Consider the following 17,525-nt stretch of genomic DNA (forward strand, 5'->3'; position numbering starts at 1 on the left):
GAGCCCAAAATTTCTACTGCACTATTTTTTTGTCAAGAAAATATGTTGAAAGGTTGCCTTCTTCACAGTTGATCGTATAAATGATCATATACTCCAACTATGTCATTTTTTTCATTCAAGCAGATGTGTGCGTCAGTTTTTGTCAAATTAATTAAATGATGTATTCTTTCTTTTGTTCCTGTGGTACAAATTAACTTCGCAGCAATTAATTTCATAATTAATTAAACATCCGTTGAAGGTGTTCTGTAGTATTTTTCATTTTCTAAACTTCATTTACGAATAACAGAAATACAAGCTGAAGGAAGAGCATTTGAAGGCACCACGGCTGTGGTGTTCTGTCCTCCAGTTGTCAGATTGACTTTCAGGGCCTGGATTGCGAATGAACAGCATTAAACACCAAACCCTCCACACACAATCCTGTCATTACGTGTAAGGGAAATGGTACAAGCACAGTACAGAGCGTACTTATATTATTTATTCATCGTTTTCAGACCGACAACCTGAACAGCCCACATGATGTCGCTGTAAGGACACCTAAACACCTCAACTGTGGCGTCAACATCCGGCGACACGTCTCTCCAACACACCGCCGATTCGTCTGAGGCATCTTTATTTATTTACACCTCTCCAGACGTTTTTATTCACGTATCATGTTGTGTTTGTGAAGCTTTCTGAGTCAGTTGGACAGTTTAAAGTTAACCTGCAGCGCCTTATACGACACAGAGACTCAAATGGGGGAGGTGAGGAAGCTGCAGAAGAAGTTGAGACAGATTGAAAATCTGGAAATCAAAATCAGTCTCACCCCAGAGGAGAGATTCAAGGTACAGAAACATTTCATCTGCCTTTTCCTTGTCCTATGATCTGTGTGTAACCTCTGTGACTAACCAAACCTCAATGCATTTCCCTGAAGGAAACAACACGCAAGTGCAGCTCAAACACCGATTTAGTCCAAATTTAAATCACTAGAATAAATATCAACCTACTGAGAGTAAAGTTGACCTTTGAGTACACTAAAAAGTCAATTTAGGCATCACAGCTATGACACCTAGTAGCCAAGCTCACAGGGTTCATAAAGATAATGTTTTAATGATTGTGATGTGCTGCAAAGCAGGTGTAAAGTAGGGTTTCTCAAAATTTTAATTACAATGGTGGGATCATAAATGCAGTGATTAACATGAATTAATAATAATGGTGGTGAATAATTTGACAGTTTTTGCCGTAGGAAGTATGGAGATCAGAAGACCACACGTTAAAAGCACAGCGCATCAGGAAAAATAATGATCAGGAACTCGAGGAACGCCTGCGCTTGTTAAAGGGCAGAATCTGAGTGTTATAAAGTATAGCAATGCCCTACAAAAGTGATTTCTCTTGACTGAACTTTCCCCTCTTTCACCTCTAATTGGGAAGTTGAAAATAGATGCCTGTGTGGTGTCCAGTTGAGGATTATTTGCTATTCCATGTGAATTTCTGTGGGTCACAACAGGTCAAATTACTCAGTTTGAACCCAAATTTAACATGAACTAAACCAAATGACAAAATAATTTCCCCATTAAGTCACATTTTTATACATTTATCTATTAAGAGTGTAATACAATGACTTGAAGGTTTACTCCAGGGATTTTTTAGTGTTGCACTTCCATAGATTTGGCGGACTCACAAGCAGTGCAGTAACCACTAAGTACATTTAGTCAATAGTGTACATATACTGTATTTTACATATACAGTTTGTGTCTCTACACCTCTGCTTCACTTTATTTTAGAGGGAAATATTGTATCTTTTGCTCACTACATTGATTGTACATATGTAGTCTACTTTTAGGGCAGCAGTTATAATTAACTCAAACCATGGCCAGCTACAACATTAAGATTTCACGGATACGTATCATGAATGATCAGTGATTGATAATCATGTAGTGTCAGAGGTTATTCTGCTGCCTAAAGAATAGATTTCCCAACAATTAAACTCAGTAGCGTCGGTTGTTAGACACTCTGCACCTTGTAGATTTCCATGTCTGGTTGAACACATAGACTGTATATAAAAGGTTAAATGCTACAGTGCGTCATTTATCAGTTATAATAAACCTTTTATCCATATTAGCCTGCTTTTTCAAACATTTATTAACTAATCAGCTGATACTTCATTAAACAGCTATTTACTTAACGGCCAGTTTCAATTGCTTATCCATACCTTTAGCTAACAGTTTAAACTGGTATCCTCTTTATCCAAACAATTTCATATGTTGATTCATTTTTACCCTTTTCTCCACACTTTTAGCAAACAGTTTCAACTTTTAAATTCTGCTGTAATTTGAACTGTTAGTTACGCTCTTAACTAATAATGTCCAACTGTACTTTCAGCTGATATTTTCAACTATTTATTAATACATTTTTCAAGCATTTTCAACTGTTAATCTATACTGGTAGCAAACAATTTTAACTTCTAGCCATACGTTTAGTTAATAAGGTTCAACTGTTAATTCATATCTTTAGATGACTATTTCAACTGTTTATCAGTAGTTGTTTTTTTTGCGTGTGTGTGTGCAATTTGTTAGCTAACAACTGCTCACTCTACATATAGCAACCAATTTCCAACTATTCATTTGTACTTTTCGTTATCTATTTCCACTGTTTATCCATTCGTAAACAATTTCATTTGCTTATCCATACTGTTAATTAACAAATTGATTTGTTTATTGATGCTGTGAGCTAACAAATGTTTATCACTTTCCTCTAGCTACACCCATTAATCCATACTCTTAGCTAATAATTTCACCTGCAAGCCATAACTTCCAGCTGTTTATTCACAATTGTTGCTACTTATTTCAAATGTTTATCCATTATACTTAGGTAACAATTAAATCTTTTCATGCATGGTATTCGTGAACAATTTCAACTGTTAGCCATGCTTTTAGCTTGCTATTTCAACCAATTATTCACTTTTAATTAACTTTTACTTTTCTGCTCAGACCCTTTCACATCCACTCACTTGTTAAAATAAATGGATTTTGTTGTTGTTGTTGTTGCTGATTAGTTGAGATCATTTTCTATACACCCCCAAAGGGTTTGCAAAAAGTACCCCCAGGGTACTTGTACCCTTGGTTGGGAATCACTTGTCTAAAACCCTACATGGAAAATAAACACAATGACATTTGCAGCATCAAAGCCAGGTAAGATATTATCCAATTGTTTTCCCAGGCAGAGTGGCACTTGACAAATAAACTGGATAATGAGCAGCGTAAAAATTGGTCGAGTGCTCCTTTAACAGAGGAAACAACCACTTGATATAAAATTGACAAGCCCAATGCACTCATTCATGCATATTTCAAAGCTCACTGTCTTGATTAGGAGTATGGTGTGTGCTGCGAGCTGCAATCCCCCCCAAAAATCAAGACAGGCCGAGTATGTTGCTTGTGCATATAAACAACTTGTGGATTTAGCAGCTTGGTTTACAACCAATCTTGTGCCTTTTTCCCTCTCAGATCTCCAGGAAGGCGGAGTTGCGTTCCAGATTGGCTGAGCTTCAGCTGCAGCTTTCTGGCCTGCAGCAAACTCTTGGGATTGTGGGAGACGGAAAAAAGGAGAAGATGAAAAGACAAGTGTAAGGAAGTGAGGGAGAGGTAGCAGCAAGGGAAGGGGTGGGGGTGCATATGGAGAAAACTGTAATTCTTCAAAAGCAACAACATTCACTTTGAAGCCTTTGATCTTTTTTGTGTGTCTATCCAAACTCACTGGAGGTCAAATACTGTCATGCTTTTAGAAAATGGGAACTTTCTACTGTTAATAATGTGTCATGTAAACATCATTCAAGGATGTCATCCTTCCTATTTAAGACCCTGAGGGCCTTGTGCAGATCAATCAAAACAGCACGTGTGGGTATCAACATTTAACTGAACGAAACGCCTTCAATTCTCTCTATTATAGAGCGTATGAGCTCATTAAGACGTACCGTTTTTGTTTGTATGGGACTTGCAGATCCTCTACAGGTATCCTCGCTGTCTTGTCTCAAAGGATGCTGTGTGCAGTTTGCATCTTCATTATTCATTCAGCTCCTGCTTTCTGCACTGGCACAGGGAGGATGCCCCTGAGGCCCTTCCATCACAAACGCCTCCAGCCTCCAAGATCCTTAAGGGAGAAAAGGAGTCCAAAGCTCAAGCAACGCCAGCACCGGCTGCCAGGCAGAGGGAGGCAGGAGGGGAAGCAGAGATGGGCAGACAGCAGGAAAGGACAGAGCCGGCCGAGGTGTCAGATCACCGTAAAGGAGTGTCAGGAGGTTGTCCGGACGTTGACGAGGAGCAGCAACTGCGACGGGAAGGTGGGATAGTTACGAGAAGTGGCTGAAAAGATCGTCGTAACACTTTATTGCAGGAAGTTAAAAGTACGATGCAGTGCTCCATTTTGCGATTAACATCTAAAATCAGATTATACATGTATGCCCCGAGGAGTCCTAACAAGCTCGTGTGGCTGCCAGTATTAAAACCAACAGGCTGCATTTGCTTCCCTGAAGACAGGGCCCACATTTTGCATCCTTGGAGCTAATTTAGCCCCACGCTTTGCAGCAGCAGACTAATCCATATTGAAGAACTGTGTAGATTAACAAGCCAGGGTGCTGATGAGTCAACACTGCTAATTGCACAAATCATTTCTTTTACAGAAGCTGAATTTTCACGCCTCAAAGCGTCTTGGGAGAAGGCAAAGTTTCGCTTGAGGCTATTGGAGGGTCACAACGACATCGTCACCTGTGTGGTTGCTGTTGACAACCTGGTGGTTTCTGGAAGGTAAAGCAGAGGAAGAGGCTAAAATTTGCATAATGGTTGTGCAAAGTGAACATTTCATCTAATTTATCACTTAATAGGCCCAAGCTGTCTGCCACGTATTTGTTTTTCTTCCCTCGCCCTGATCACTCAGCGCAAATCTCCTGCGGTTTATGTCGAAACGCCTTTTAACTTTGCTTGTTTTACGCCGCCTTCTCTCAAACAGTCTAACTCCCTTTCTCTCCTCCCGTGTCCTCTCCGTTTTCACTCCGTTCGTCTTCCCCCCCCCTTTTAAGTCGAGATACAACAGTGAAGGTGTGGCACGTTCCCACGGCAACGGAGCACAAGAACCTGGGAGGTCACACCGGCGGGGTCACCTGTCTGTCTGCGCCTCCCCCTGAGTACTGCAAGAGACTGGGTGAGGACACACACATACATTCACATCCTTCCGTGTGGGCCGGGTACAGCTGAGTAATGTCTGTGTCCTACGGTCTGGTAATTATAGGAGCAGTTCATCAGATCAACCCCAGTGAGAGATAACCTCAGTAGACACTTTAGAGAGTTCACTGTCTGTCTGAAGCAGGCAGCCCTCCATCATTTGAACTCTCCGGCTCTCCTCCTGCACTCCCTCCCCACCTCCTTCCCCAACTTAAAATACCAACCCTAGGAGTGCAGCGCATTAACGATGCAGCCCAGTTGGACCCTCATTACTTTGTGTTCATCCACTAATTTTTTGCTTTTTTTTTTTTTTAAAGTCGTGTTTATTCTTTCTTTGCCTCTTTCCTCCAAGCTCTCCTTTTTTCATTTTGTGCATCATCACTTATTTACAGCTTCCTGTCAGCGTAATCTTGCTTTTCCTCATCTCTCTTTTTGATTCCTCTTCCTTCCTCCTCCTCCTCCTCCTCTTCCTCTTCCGTCCCTTCCTGCTCCTCTGACTGTGTTTGCCCTCTCGCCAGCCTGGTCCTTGTCTTTGTCCGAGAAAGAGCGGTTTATTTTGAGTGGCTCTGCAGACTGCTACGTGAAGATCTGGGCCCTGAGCATTGGTACGCTTAACCACGCAAACACACACACACACACACACACACACACACACACACACACACACACACACACACACACACACACACACACACACACACACACACACACACACACACACACACACACACACACACACACACATCTATACAGTATATATATATATATATATTAAGGTAGATGGCGCCTCAGGCTCTGTCTGAGTGTGCATCGTAATCAATGTATGCCTGTGTGACTGATGGCCTGCATCCTGTCAATTAAATTAGTATTTTACTGTTACCTTCAGGGCAGTGTGTTAAGTCTCTCTACACGTTCAACGCTGTGACTGCACTCTGCTTTGTGCCAGAGGAAGATGGCTACATCATCACCGGATCAGGTGTGTTTCTGTGAGGACAGCGAGCGTCACTGACACACTGAACAGAATAATTGGAGTCAGAAGTTGTTGAATCACATCGTGTTTGTATCTCATATCTATTTCTGTACATGTATGTGCTTTTAGACATGCGTTATCTTCATCCCAGTTATATGTAATACGTGTGCTGAGTTTGACAGTGGTATCATCTGCCGGTAAATTAGAGTGTGTAGCACTGTATCAGAGAAATGGGAGCGCACAGTTTGGGCAGTCAGGCTCAGGTGGGTCGACCGCGACCAATTGTAATGACTGCCAGTCGCCTGTCAGCAAATGTTAACCTCACACTCTGTCACCACTGCAGACGGGGGGAAAGTTCAAGCCTGGAGCTGGGACACTTTCCAGAACTGCCAGTCAGTCAATGCTCACCAGGAAGCAGTCACCTCCATCCAGGTGGGTGGGTCACTCACCTGGTGCCTGTCACACGCTCTCTACACTGAGGATGCTCAAGCTGTTTTCATTTTCAGCCTATTTATACCAACCAATGGCTGACACACACAAACATGTCAAGGTTTTTCTTCCTGTAGAAGCCTTCTGAAGTAGTTTTAGAACTCTTGATTGGTAATTTGTGAAAAAAGACTCTTCTCAGGAAATCAAATAGGTCTATTTCCACACTCTTATCCTCACACAAGCTTTCCTTGTTTATTGCTTTCAAATGGAAATCAAAGATATTTGTTGAGATGTAAGCCGTGGAGCTCGTCCAATTTTAGAGCATACTGTACGTATTTTGAGCAAAAGCTTTTTATGAATATTGAAAACCAGAGTTGCATATGCACATTTTTTTTCAATTTGCAATCATCATAATATGCCTAAAGCATTAAAGCGTAGCACATCATTGTCATCCTCTTTGTTGTTTATCATGCAAAGCGCACAATCCATTTATATCCAACAGCGGCACAGAAACATTGTGAAACTGTTCACACTCCTCTTTTCCATTTGCACAAACATATGTACAGTACACTCTCCTCTCTCACACACACACACACACACACACACACACTGGGTAAAGACTCACATCACCATAACAACCATGTCTCCCATGCCCTCCACAGTCTCAGGGTCCGCTGGTGTTCAGTGGCTCAGCTGAGGGAGGGGTGTCTGTGTGGGAGAACCGGTGTTCGGATCGAGACCCCCTGAGGCTGCTGCACCACTGGAGCAGCCAGGTGACAGGGCTCGGCGGGAGGACGGGCGGGCGTCTGACTCTCAGCCCGCGGGGAGACAAGGTGTTCCTGGCTTACGGTCAAGCCTTGCTCAAGATCCTGCAGTGGAGGATTGGTGAGCTCCGGAATGACACGGGCACTCTGTGTGCGCGTATCAAATAAAACGATTGGAAAAAAGAAGGTAGATATTGAGAAATCTGCATAATCCTCCCACCTAACATCTGTCTAATTATCACAGGAACGATGTCCAAGCTGACCAATCACAGCAGCATCACAGGGGTAACAGATTGTGTTCACCAGACAGGAGGCCTCCTAATTGGCTCTTGCTACGATCTGGCAAATGGAGAGAGCGCGTTAAACTGTGAGTCACAAACTAAATCAGAAGTTACTCTGAAAGTGTGAAAGCACAACAGGGACTTGAGACAAAAATCGAAACCACTTTGTGTTCCTCTGTTGACCTCCTTTCCTGAACACCGCTCTCTCATCTCTCTCCAGTGTTTTCTCTGCCTCAGTGTCGCTATCTGGCCTCTCTGACCTGGCCTGATGCTCCCAGAATCCTCTGCTTTGCGGCGTGGACAACTGGGAGCGGAGACCACCGATGGGTCACTGGGGGTCGCGACCTCATCGTTTGGGAGCAGCTCCCCAGTTCTGGGAAGCAGAGGTGGGCACAGTATTTTTTTTTTATCAGATTTCACTCTAAGCTGCTCAGTTATATTCCTCATTGGAATATTCATTATTTCTTCTGAGGTCAACTGCATTGTGAAGTCGGAAGCTATACTGGGATTTAATATGTGCTAATGGTTTCAACTGATTTTAACACATACTTCCATTGATATCGTGTATCTAATTAATTGCACACATAAATGTTACAGGGGTGACGTCACAGTGAAGAGAGACACTCGTATGGACTCCTGCTTGCTGGAATCAGAGGGGGATACAGAAGATGATGAGGAGACTGATGGTACACACACGTCGCAGCTTCTCATGTCTTCATCTCTTCTTTTGCTGACTCACGCTTAATGAGTAACCGTGAAATTGCAGATTACGCTATTGTGGTAAATTTAGATGATGCATGTCGTGACAAATCCTTCTGACCTCCTCGTCAAATTCAGATTACGAGGATGACAATGATGAAGGAGAAGACAGCCGGTCTGACGGTGCGGAGGACGGAGGGTCCAGCTCGTGGCTCCGCTGTGTTCTCCAGTGATCGCCGGTTTCTTATGCTGAGGACACCACGGCCTGCAGCCATGAAGAGGAAATGAGAGGGTGGGAGTGTAGTGACAGCAAGGGAGGGTGCAGGGGAGTGAAGTGTGACAGACTGAGTATCAGTGTTGGAGAGTGAGCATATGGATGAAGAAAGTGTGTGTGTGTGTGTGTGTGTGTGTGTGTGTGTGTGTGTGTGTGTTTGTTTGTTTGTTTGTGAGAGTGATAGGCTGATTGTTTTCTATGTAAATATTATTTTCACATACAATAAATCTGTCACACTGTGACGTCGACCTCCAAATTTGCATCTTTGTTTTTTTTTTTATTTCCATCCGACCCTGCTTCTCCTTGAAACACCAGTTCATTGCCCTGCTCTGCCTGTGTAAATGAATACAAATTAAATTTTATTCCATCTCTATTCCCCTGATTCCTTTCTCCTCCTCTTTGCTGTCTGTATTTCTGTCTCTTTCTCTCTGGGGTGTCCTTTCTGTTTTTGTAAACATATTTGAAGAGTTTTTTTTTTTTTTAACCTCCCGCCTCTAAAATCAGCTTATTAATGTCGTCCTCAGTATCATTTCGGATTGCCGCGTCAAATTCATTTCTTTTCCTCTGTGTCCATTTAATTGAACCAGTTTTTAAAAAAACCCACATAATTAGCATTTAAATCTCTTTGCTACAGTCTCTTGCCCTGCCTACATCGCTCTCTCTCTCCCCTCTCTCACTCTAGCAGACTCTACATGTCTCAGTCGCTAAGGCAACCGATGCTTTTTTCTCACTTGCTCTCTGTATCTCCCCCTTTTCTCTCTGTCTCCCTCTCTCATTCCCTCTCTCCACTGCCAGAGGTAGGCATGATAACTGATATGTGTCGGAGTGCATGTGTTTCTGTGCCTGTTTCCCGGTGTGCTTGTGTGTGTCTGACATTTCTGTGGCATTTAGACAGTAGTTGTAGATAGGAAGTTACCTCTCTGCTCAAAGTGCCACATAGAGTACAGGCTCCATGCATGACGCCTCTAATGATGATTAATTCGCTGTGCTCAGGTGTGTGCACTGCAAGTGTGTGTGAGAGAGCAGGACAGACAACGAGTGTGTACTTCTGGGTGTTTTTGCATGCAGATGTGGATTCTGGATAAACATGTGGCACATAATTGAGCGTTAAATTTTAATGCCAGAGGGAGTCCGTGTGTGTGTGTGTGTGTGTGTGTGTCGTTGTTTGTTTGTTTTTTGACAGGGTAGGTAACAGGTAACAGAGTTGGCTTTGTGCCAATACTCTTACTGATATTTCTCTGGCAAAATAGAGGAAAAAAGCAGGACCCTCCCCCTTTCTCTCCCTCTCTCTATCCCTCTCTTTCCCCCGTCTTATCTCACAGAGAGAGATGATCGGAGAAGAGGAGTCTCAGTGAACAGAGCGAAGCGATGGAGAGATGGTAAGATGGATAGTTTCTGAGTTGAAGGGAGGTATGGGATACTGATGCATAAAATGTCATTCTGAGTGATGGCTGACATGGCAATCAATGTCTGACTAGTTGAGGTCGTACAGGGCGCCTGTGAACAATGTATTTTCTCTGATAACTCCTCTGTTAGTCCTCCACCTCATTCTTTCTCCTCCACCTTTTATTCCAGCTCCATCTCTCCTGTCACACGACTGACTGCCCTCATCGCCCTCCTCCTGGTTGCTCTGGTGACATATCCCTCCACCTGTAACCGTGACGACAGTGAGAGCGAGGAGCAGGTGGACACCCTGTCGGTCCAGCTGTCCGTCACGGCCCAGGTCACACCCACTCCGCTGTGGGCGGTGGTCTGGGGTCCCACTCAGCCGCTGGAGGATGAGACGTACCACTTCCTCTCCAGCCAAGAAACTGACCACCTGCACCTACACGGGAGCCAGACGGAGGTCAGCACCGCCACGTCCAAGGACTGGCCTTATCCTGATGGAAGCATACAGCCCCGAGATAAGGCACCACTGGAGTCCAGGGACCAGGAGGGAGGAGTGGAGGATGGAGGGACGGAGGCAGAGGAGACGGCGCCTGAGGAAGGTGGGCATCAGGAGATGCACATGAAGGATTTCTAAATTAAGGTGGCCATGTGAACACACACACATGCCGGGAGTCCTCCAGGGAATTAACTGTCACCAGGGTGAAGGCTGACACCCTGCTGTGTGCAGCCGGCTGTGTATGTGGTGGGGAATGCCTAATAAAGTTCTCATCACTCAGGGAGGAATTGGCCACTGTCGACACTGCAAAATACAGAGAAGACATCATCGGACTGGTGTTATAGTTGGAGGCCAGAGTCTCGCACATCCAATTTTGTGTTTCAGATGGCTTCATTGATTTCTTCCTTTATTCTGGATGCAGTTATACATGGTCACAGTTAGTAACTGCATGAGTATGTGTGTGTGTGTGTGTGTATGTGTGTGTTACAGTGGACCCTCAGTTCTACGTCACCGTGACCATCTCCTCGCTGCTCATCCTGACAGCAGTCGTGATTACAGCCAAACTCTGGTAGGAACCTGAACTCTTTCCTCTGAAATTATGTGTGTGTCTGTGCACCTGAGCACATAATTACAAAGTGGGCATTGCTGAATAAGAACCAATAACCAGACAAGTGTCCCCGTATGAGCTGGATACCTGTCCCAGTGTTAACTGATTCTCCTGGTTGAAACACCTCAGAGGTTTTTGATGGTAAATGATAGGGGCTGGACAATTTTGTAATTTTAGAAAGCACAGTGAGTTACAGATTAGTACGGGCTTCTGTTGAGGATAGCTCTCTTAACATGGCAGCATTTTAAAACTGAGAGGGTTAAATGAGATGCTTGATATCAAAGTGTTTTGTGGACCTCCTGGATTACAGTTGCACTAAAACAGAAACAGATTTTTTTTTGGGATAATAATGGTTATTCCAATTAAAACAGGGATGTAATGAGGTCGGTCTAAGATTTGTGCAGAACAGAAATTGCCAACCTGGGGATCGGGATCCCACTAAGGAGTTACGAGATAAACCTGAAGGGTGATGATTAGAAACAAAACATCATTTTGCGTCAGATGATTGGATCTTTTTTCAGACTTTTATCATGATATTTACTGGCTAATTGCCCATTTTTAAGTTAAAACAGTCTTAAGTGGACTAATCCTGCTTTCCTGGTTATTATCCAAAGAGGGGTTGCAGGTAGACATAGCTTAGCTTTGAAAAAAACACCCGGATTTACTGACTTAGAAATTAGTGAGAGCAGCCCGTAAGTGTGAAGAGATTAGAGTGTAATTTATTTTGAAAAATAACATTGAAAGAGAGCTTATATTGTGCTATTTTGGTAAAAATAGATATTTTGTTTTACTCACTGATGGGTCCCGATGAGAATGTATTGATTTGGGCCAGATGCATCGGGATCAATGAAGAGGCCAAGATTTGAGACGTTAATAGTTGCAGATGTGTTGTGTCTGTCTTGTCTGTCTGCCTGTCATTGATGATTACGTAATGGGTAGTCCCCCCTCTAAAGTGAGTGCTGAGTAATTGCCTACTAATGACTGTATTAGCAACACTTGTGTTTCTAAAAGTCACAGTTGGCACAAATGTGTCATTTAGAGCCATTCGAGTTGCAATGATTAAACATTCACCACAAGGACTGGGATTTGCGGTGGAAAGCAAAAACAGCTCTGATGTGTTGCTTTACAGGTTTAAACATTAACATGGCTTTAGTGCTTTAACAGCCCCAGCGGCCATTAAACCTCTCAGAGCATGTAAACACCTGGGTGGGGGTCGTGTACATGTTACGTTTTTAAGGCTGGGTAGGAAGTGCTCGGTACACACACATGGCCATTAGCTGGAAACGGGGAGTCATCTATGTGATGTAGTGAAGCACTTCCACGCTTTGCTGATCAAACCAATAACAGTCAGTTTATTTGACCGCTGGGACTCCTCTCTCCCTACATCTTCTCGTTCCTTTTTTTTTTTTCCCTCCACACACATTTATACTTTTACCCTCCTCTTCCTAACTGTAATTCTCTTATCTGAGCATCTTACCACAAATTTCCATTGTATCCCAATTTTTCATTTCATTGCCTGAATCTGTATAATTTGTTCTCCTTCACACACTCTCTTAATCTCAGTTTTGCTCCCACATTATCTCCCCTCACTCCCTGTCTAACCCTCCTTTCTCCTTCCCCTTCGCCTCCCAGGGATTTCTTTCTCTGAATACCTGTGTTCCCTCCTCTTATTCTAATGCTGCCTGTCTTTGCACAGCCGGTACTCCTCTTATCTTCCTCACCAGTCTCCTATCTCTCCCAGCACCGCCAGTCCGGCTGCAGATCCACAGATAATCCTCCAGCTTGCTGTGAGCTGATACATGATAAGCCCCCTTTTCTCTCTGGTCCTGAGTCTGGCCTTTACTGTTGTTTCGATAACTTCACCAGCCCCTGCCATGGAGGAAAAACCCACGCTGCTGGTGGATACAAAGTGGTTTTGCGAGTATAGTGAGAATTGCAGGGACTCAGACTGGAGACATGGCAGCAGCCCCTCTCTATAGACTGGCTCGTGCTTCAGTGTCATAAATGTGTAAATAACGCCATGTGTTAGATGGAGAGAGTGCCGCGGAATGAGCGGGAGGGGGCTACAGATGGACTGAAATGATAGCCTATAGTGGAAATTGGCCACTGTCCAGTTCATTATGATTATAGAAAGCAGCATATGTGCTCAGTGATTTTCCCAGCCCTAAAATTGTCAGTGTGGCTAATGTTATCAAGCGTGACGGTGTTTGTGTGTGAGAGTGTGTGAGACGGAGTCAGCCAGAAGAGGACAGGTGTTACAGAGAGAGGATGAGGGTGTAGGATGGCTTTTTATGGCTGTGAGAACAGCTTTGTTGTGCGTCTAAGTATTCTTAAGAGCCTGAACCTGTGACCCTGGGCTGTGTCTTCAACATAACTCACTCTCCTTACTGAAGTAATGGCACGACACCTTATTGGTGCGTCACCCCTCTGTCCATTCCCTCTCCTCGTTGCCCTCCTTCCCACCTCACCCCGTTTGACTCACTCTCTCGTCTCATCCCAAAGTGCTGTCTCCTTCCCCATTTCTCGCTCTGCCTCCCTCTCCCATCTGACAGTGTTTTAATGAGTCCGATGAGTGCACTAATTCTCTCTCACAGTGGCAGGGTAATGTGTTCGCTGATGCTAAATGGCTCGGCTGTTCCTGATGCTCTCTGATTTTGTTTCTCTGTTTCTGCACCCCCTTCTCCTTATCTTTATCGTGTGTTTCCCTTCATCTCCACCTCTCTGTCTATGTTATTTCCTGCTATCTGGTTTTCCTTCTCCAATCTTCTTTTACTGAAATTTCTGTCTGTCTCAAACTTAAACTTTCTTCCTCTCTTCTTCTTCTTTGTATCTTTTCCCCTTGACCTTTTTCCTCTTTCCAATCTTCTGTTCTGCATCCTCATCCTCTTTCCTTGCTTCCTTCTTGCTCACTCTTCCAACTCTCCATCCTCTTTCCCCCAATTTTCTTGCCCACTTCCATCCCCTCTCCTCCGTCTCCGCCTAACCTCCCACCCCTCTTCTCCCATCTATCTGTCTGACTATCCTTCTCTCCTAGTTACGATCGCAGCTGTTCCCAGCACCCGCCCCCGCTTTCCCGTGGCGTGGCCCCCCCTCTCTCCCTGGCGCTCCCTCGTTCCCTCGCTTCTGAGGACAGCCGGCAGACGCTGCACAGCACCTCCTCCTCCTTCACCGACAGGGAGAGGTAATGAGTCGCCTCATCAGCCCTGCACAGTCTGAGTGTGTGTGTCTTAAGTCTATGAGTGTGTCTCTGTGCACCTCTGGATTCAAGTTTGCTTCTTTGCGTGTTGGGGAAGAGTGTGTGAAGTACCCTTATTACCTCTTTACATGCATTGTAAGGATGCAAACGGAGTATAATTGGACAGTGGTGCTATTCTCTATGGAGTATTCAGGCCTGGAGTGTTGATGCTGCTGTGAGATGTATCAGTGTTTTAAACTCCCTCTCCAGATGAGTCATCGCGGGCCTGTGAAAAGGCGCTCAACCAACATCCATGAAATGATGCTTTTATTCAAGGGTATTTAAAATTAATCTCAATCAGGATAATTATAGAGCTGCACTCCAGCGTTCCCTCTCATTTCCTCCCCCCCATCAGCTTTTCCTCCACCTTCCTCCTCTTCCTCCTTCTCTTCCGTCTTCTTCTACCCGCTGCCCTCAGTCCCCTGCGATGCAGCTTTCCGTTCACATGTTCGCTACTTTTCCAGCTTCAGGCCTTTGTGCTCCACTTCTCCTGTCTTCTTCTGCCTTTCCTCCTATCGTCAGGGCTCCCGAGCTTCCAAAAAAAAAACCTTCCCTCCTCCCGTTTTCTCTTTCTCTCCCTCTCACTCTTCTTCTCTGTGTCTCTTGCTGTGTCAGGATCCCAGTTGTGAACCTCTGAGGTGACTGTTTTTCCATATGGTAAACATTTCTGCGGGGCCTGAGGAGGAACATCAACAAGACCAGAGGGCGTGCCCGCAGTGCCGTTTTATTTTCTCTGAAACTGTGAAATGAATTCAGGGATCCCAGGTATTCAGCCATCACAAAACTCCTCGGCTTCCCTGAGGTCTAAAAAATTAAAACTCATCTCCCTGCTGGCTCACTCCCACCACCCTTCCTTCCTTTCCTCCTTCCTCTGTGTTCGGTGTAATTTCTTTTATGTGTTTCTGCCTCACTATGACCTGTCCCATCTTCGACCCTCTGTATGGCCCAGAGCTCTGCCAAACTACCCAACAGCTCTGCGCTTCGACCTGCCATGACTAATCCACAAACAAGCAGTTAAACAGCCGTGCAACATCCCATTACCCCTGAAATGCCCTACCTGTGCTTCCACCACTGTTTCCAGTGATTCAGCTGCACATGTGGAGCTGTTCAGTATCAATGCCAATCCGGCAGATTGTCCCTTTCATGAAATGACATCTCCAATTGAGCTCAGTTCAGCCGGCTTGTAAATGGTTAAAAAGCCATTCTGAGCATCTCCACACACTGAACGGGGTATTTCACAAAGCTGTTTGGCACGGCTGTAGCCAACAGGCAATGTGTTTAACATGTCACGCTCCAAAAACTGCTGTTTATTCCCCGCTTTGGGCGCCTGAAATGCAAATAGTGTGGCTTTTTCCCTCTGCAGTATGTGAAAGAGTCTGTTTTGTTTCAGTTTTTCCTCATGATTTGTTCTCTTAATTATCTGGCTGACATTCACCTCTTTGTCGAGCCTTTGTGAGCACACTTTGTTCCTGCTGGACTGTATGGAGGTGTGAGTACTTCCAGCAGTGGAGGGAAGACACTCAGAACATGAATGGATAGAGGAACCATGCCTGTTGAAAATCAGTTTCCCAAGTTTGGATGGTTCGAAACAAAGACAGATTTATGTTGTCATGGAAATGAGCATCAGTGAACTGTACATGTGATCAAAGGACCGATGTTGCCACAAGATTTTTTTTTTTTTTTTTCCCACCCTACAGCCAAGTATCTCAATCTGGAAAACAAAACCACCATCATATCATTATGTCTTGGGTGCACCAAAGGAAAGTAATACATCATACTGTATTTCCAGTGAATCTGCATGTATACAGTCAAAAAAACAGTGAGCGTTGCTTCAAATCTATTATTTATAAAATGTCTATTTTACTTCTCAGTGAGTGGTGTCTTATAGAACCTTTCAAAGCCAAATATCAGTTGATGTTTGGCGACTTTTCAAGGCAGCTTTGAGACATGAACCCCCAGTTACACACATTTCCACTACAGACGCAGTGCTGGTGGCGTCATGCGTAGCTCGTGCAATCCTCCAGATATCCAGTCTTGTGATTTTTAGTAGCATATCTGTAGAAATGTGGTCTTTCTGTACCATGGAAGTTCAATAAAGACTCAACACTGGCGTTTTAGCTTTGTGTCTATCTGTTTATTTCTGTGCGTGTTGAATGAATTCCGCTGGGAGCGGTGCGATCCGCGGTGCTTTATGGGAAGGATAAAGCTTACACTGTGCATTTTAATAGCTACCCCTGTATCCTAATCTTTTTCTCCCTGAAGTGAACATTTAGTCCACTGCATTGCATTGATTTTGAACCACAAGCTTGGCATTAAAGAGTCCCGCATGTGCCAATCATGTTTTTACCACCGAGGAACAGCTGAAAAGGGACGAATAATAAGGCGCCTGCTTGTGTCTGAAGCTTTTCCTTATCTCCTCACCTCATATGGATTCCTCTCGCTTTAGAAAGATTAACAGGATGCTAAGCAAGAATTTCTTCTGTGTACAGTTTTTTTAAACAAATGTCAATAAAATCAAGGTGGGCACGAGGAGAGAAATGCCACTTGACTGTATTGAGATTCTCCACCAGTCTGCAGCACAGCTAGTGTTTTCATCTCCTGTGGGCATTTTACTGATCAATCAAAGTAATTGATCGGCTGGATTCCACTTGGAAGCTTTAATGGCTGTCTCTTGGTTTGAGACACAAACCAAGAGACGTTGCAGCAATCCGTAACCGTGACGGATGAACAATTAATACCGAAAGTTAGGAGTGAAGTCATGCATGCAGAGTCACTGCTCACACCTATAACAAACGCGCTCTGACACTTTTACAAATATGCCAGCTACCCATCATTCACTCACAAACAACTTGAGAGGTGTACAGCTGCTAGAATTCACAACTTCGATCTGGTAAAAATGTGAACCGATGAAGCTCAATCACACGGACTCAAATTAACACCACTATTTATAGAGGTGAGGAGGGATGGTGGAAGAATGGAGGGGCGAATCGAGAAAGATGCAGGGTAAAATCAAACAGGATCATAATTTCCGTCTACCGCCTCTTCAGCATTGCTGCTGGTCAGCTAATTGCCACCATTAATGTCGTGCAAGATGAAGGGCGGAGAAAATAGAATCAAAGAGCGAGAGACGGACATAGCGCGTATGATGAAGGCTTTTCTAACTGCGTGATGGAGGTACATGGAAGGGTGGCA

General features: G+C 44.3%; 2 protein-coding genes across 2 annotated transcripts; both read left to right on the plus strand.

Annotated features, from left to right (window-relative positions):
• Nucleotides 1-309: 309 nt before the first annotated feature.
• On the plus strand, nt 310-8,949 carry LOC138619298 (uncharacterized). Its single transcript, XM_069695629.1, has 13 exons — nt 310-821; nt 3,480-3,598; nt 4,071-4,312; nt 4,652-4,775; nt 5,048-5,169; nt 5,708-5,794; nt 6,076-6,165; nt 6,503-6,591; nt 7,251-7,473; nt 7,597-7,719; nt 7,854-8,019; nt 8,231-8,319; nt 8,471-8,949. Exons 1-13 carry the CDS (start codon nt 732-734, stop codon nt 8,563-8,565), a joined length of 1,659 nt encoding a protein of 552 aa, XP_069551730.1. The 5' UTR covers nt 310-731; the 3' UTR covers nt 8,566-8,949.
• A 403-nt stretch (nt 8,950-9,352) lies between these two features.
• Nucleotides 9,353-16,450, plus strand: pianp (PILR alpha associated neural protein). The gene is made up of 5 exons (XM_069695645.1): nt 9,353-9,985; nt 10,182-10,594; nt 10,981-11,059; nt 14,133-14,279; nt 14,949-16,450. Exons 1-5 carry the CDS (start codon nt 9,975-9,977, stop codon nt 14,968-14,970), a joined length of 672 nt encoding a protein of 223 aa, XP_069551746.1. The 5' UTR covers nt 9,353-9,974; the 3' UTR covers nt 14,971-16,450.
• The last annotated feature ends 1,075 nt before the right edge of the window (nt 16,451-17,525 follow it).

Source organism: Brachyistius frenatus, unplaced genomic scaffold, assembly GCF_029030835.1.
Source record: "Brachyistius frenatus isolate BFR_SWC_R1_liver_20210118 unplaced genomic scaffold, ASM2903083v1 Contig_20, whole genome shotgun sequence".
NCBI classification, from domain to species: domain Eukaryota; kingdom Metazoa; phylum Chordata; class Actinopteri; family Embiotocidae; genus Brachyistius; species Brachyistius frenatus.

Bases quoted from the DNA above. Each gene is read 5' to 3' on its own strand.
- LOC138619298 (XM_069695629.1), top strand. From the start codon at position 732: ATGGGGGAGGTGAGGAAGCTGCAGAAGAAGTTGAGACAGATTGAAAAT. The intron at 7,474-7,596 runs GTGAGCTCCGGA...TAATTATCACAG, and splicing joins GATCCTGCAGTGGAGGATTG to GAACGATGTCCAAGCTGACC. The intron at 8,020-8,230 runs GTGGGCACAGTA...TAAATGTTACAG, and splicing joins CCCAGTTCTGGGAAGCAGAG to GGGTGACGTCACAGTGAAGA.
- pianp (XM_069695645.1), top strand. The intron at 10,595-10,980 runs GTGGGCATCAGG...TGTGTGTTACAG, and splicing joins GGAGACGGCGCCTGAGGAAG to TGGACCCTCAGTTCTACGTC. The intron at 14,280-14,948 runs GTAATGAGTCGC...TTGCTGTGTCAG, and splicing joins TCCTTCACCGACAGGGAGAG to GATCCCAGTTGTGAACCTCT.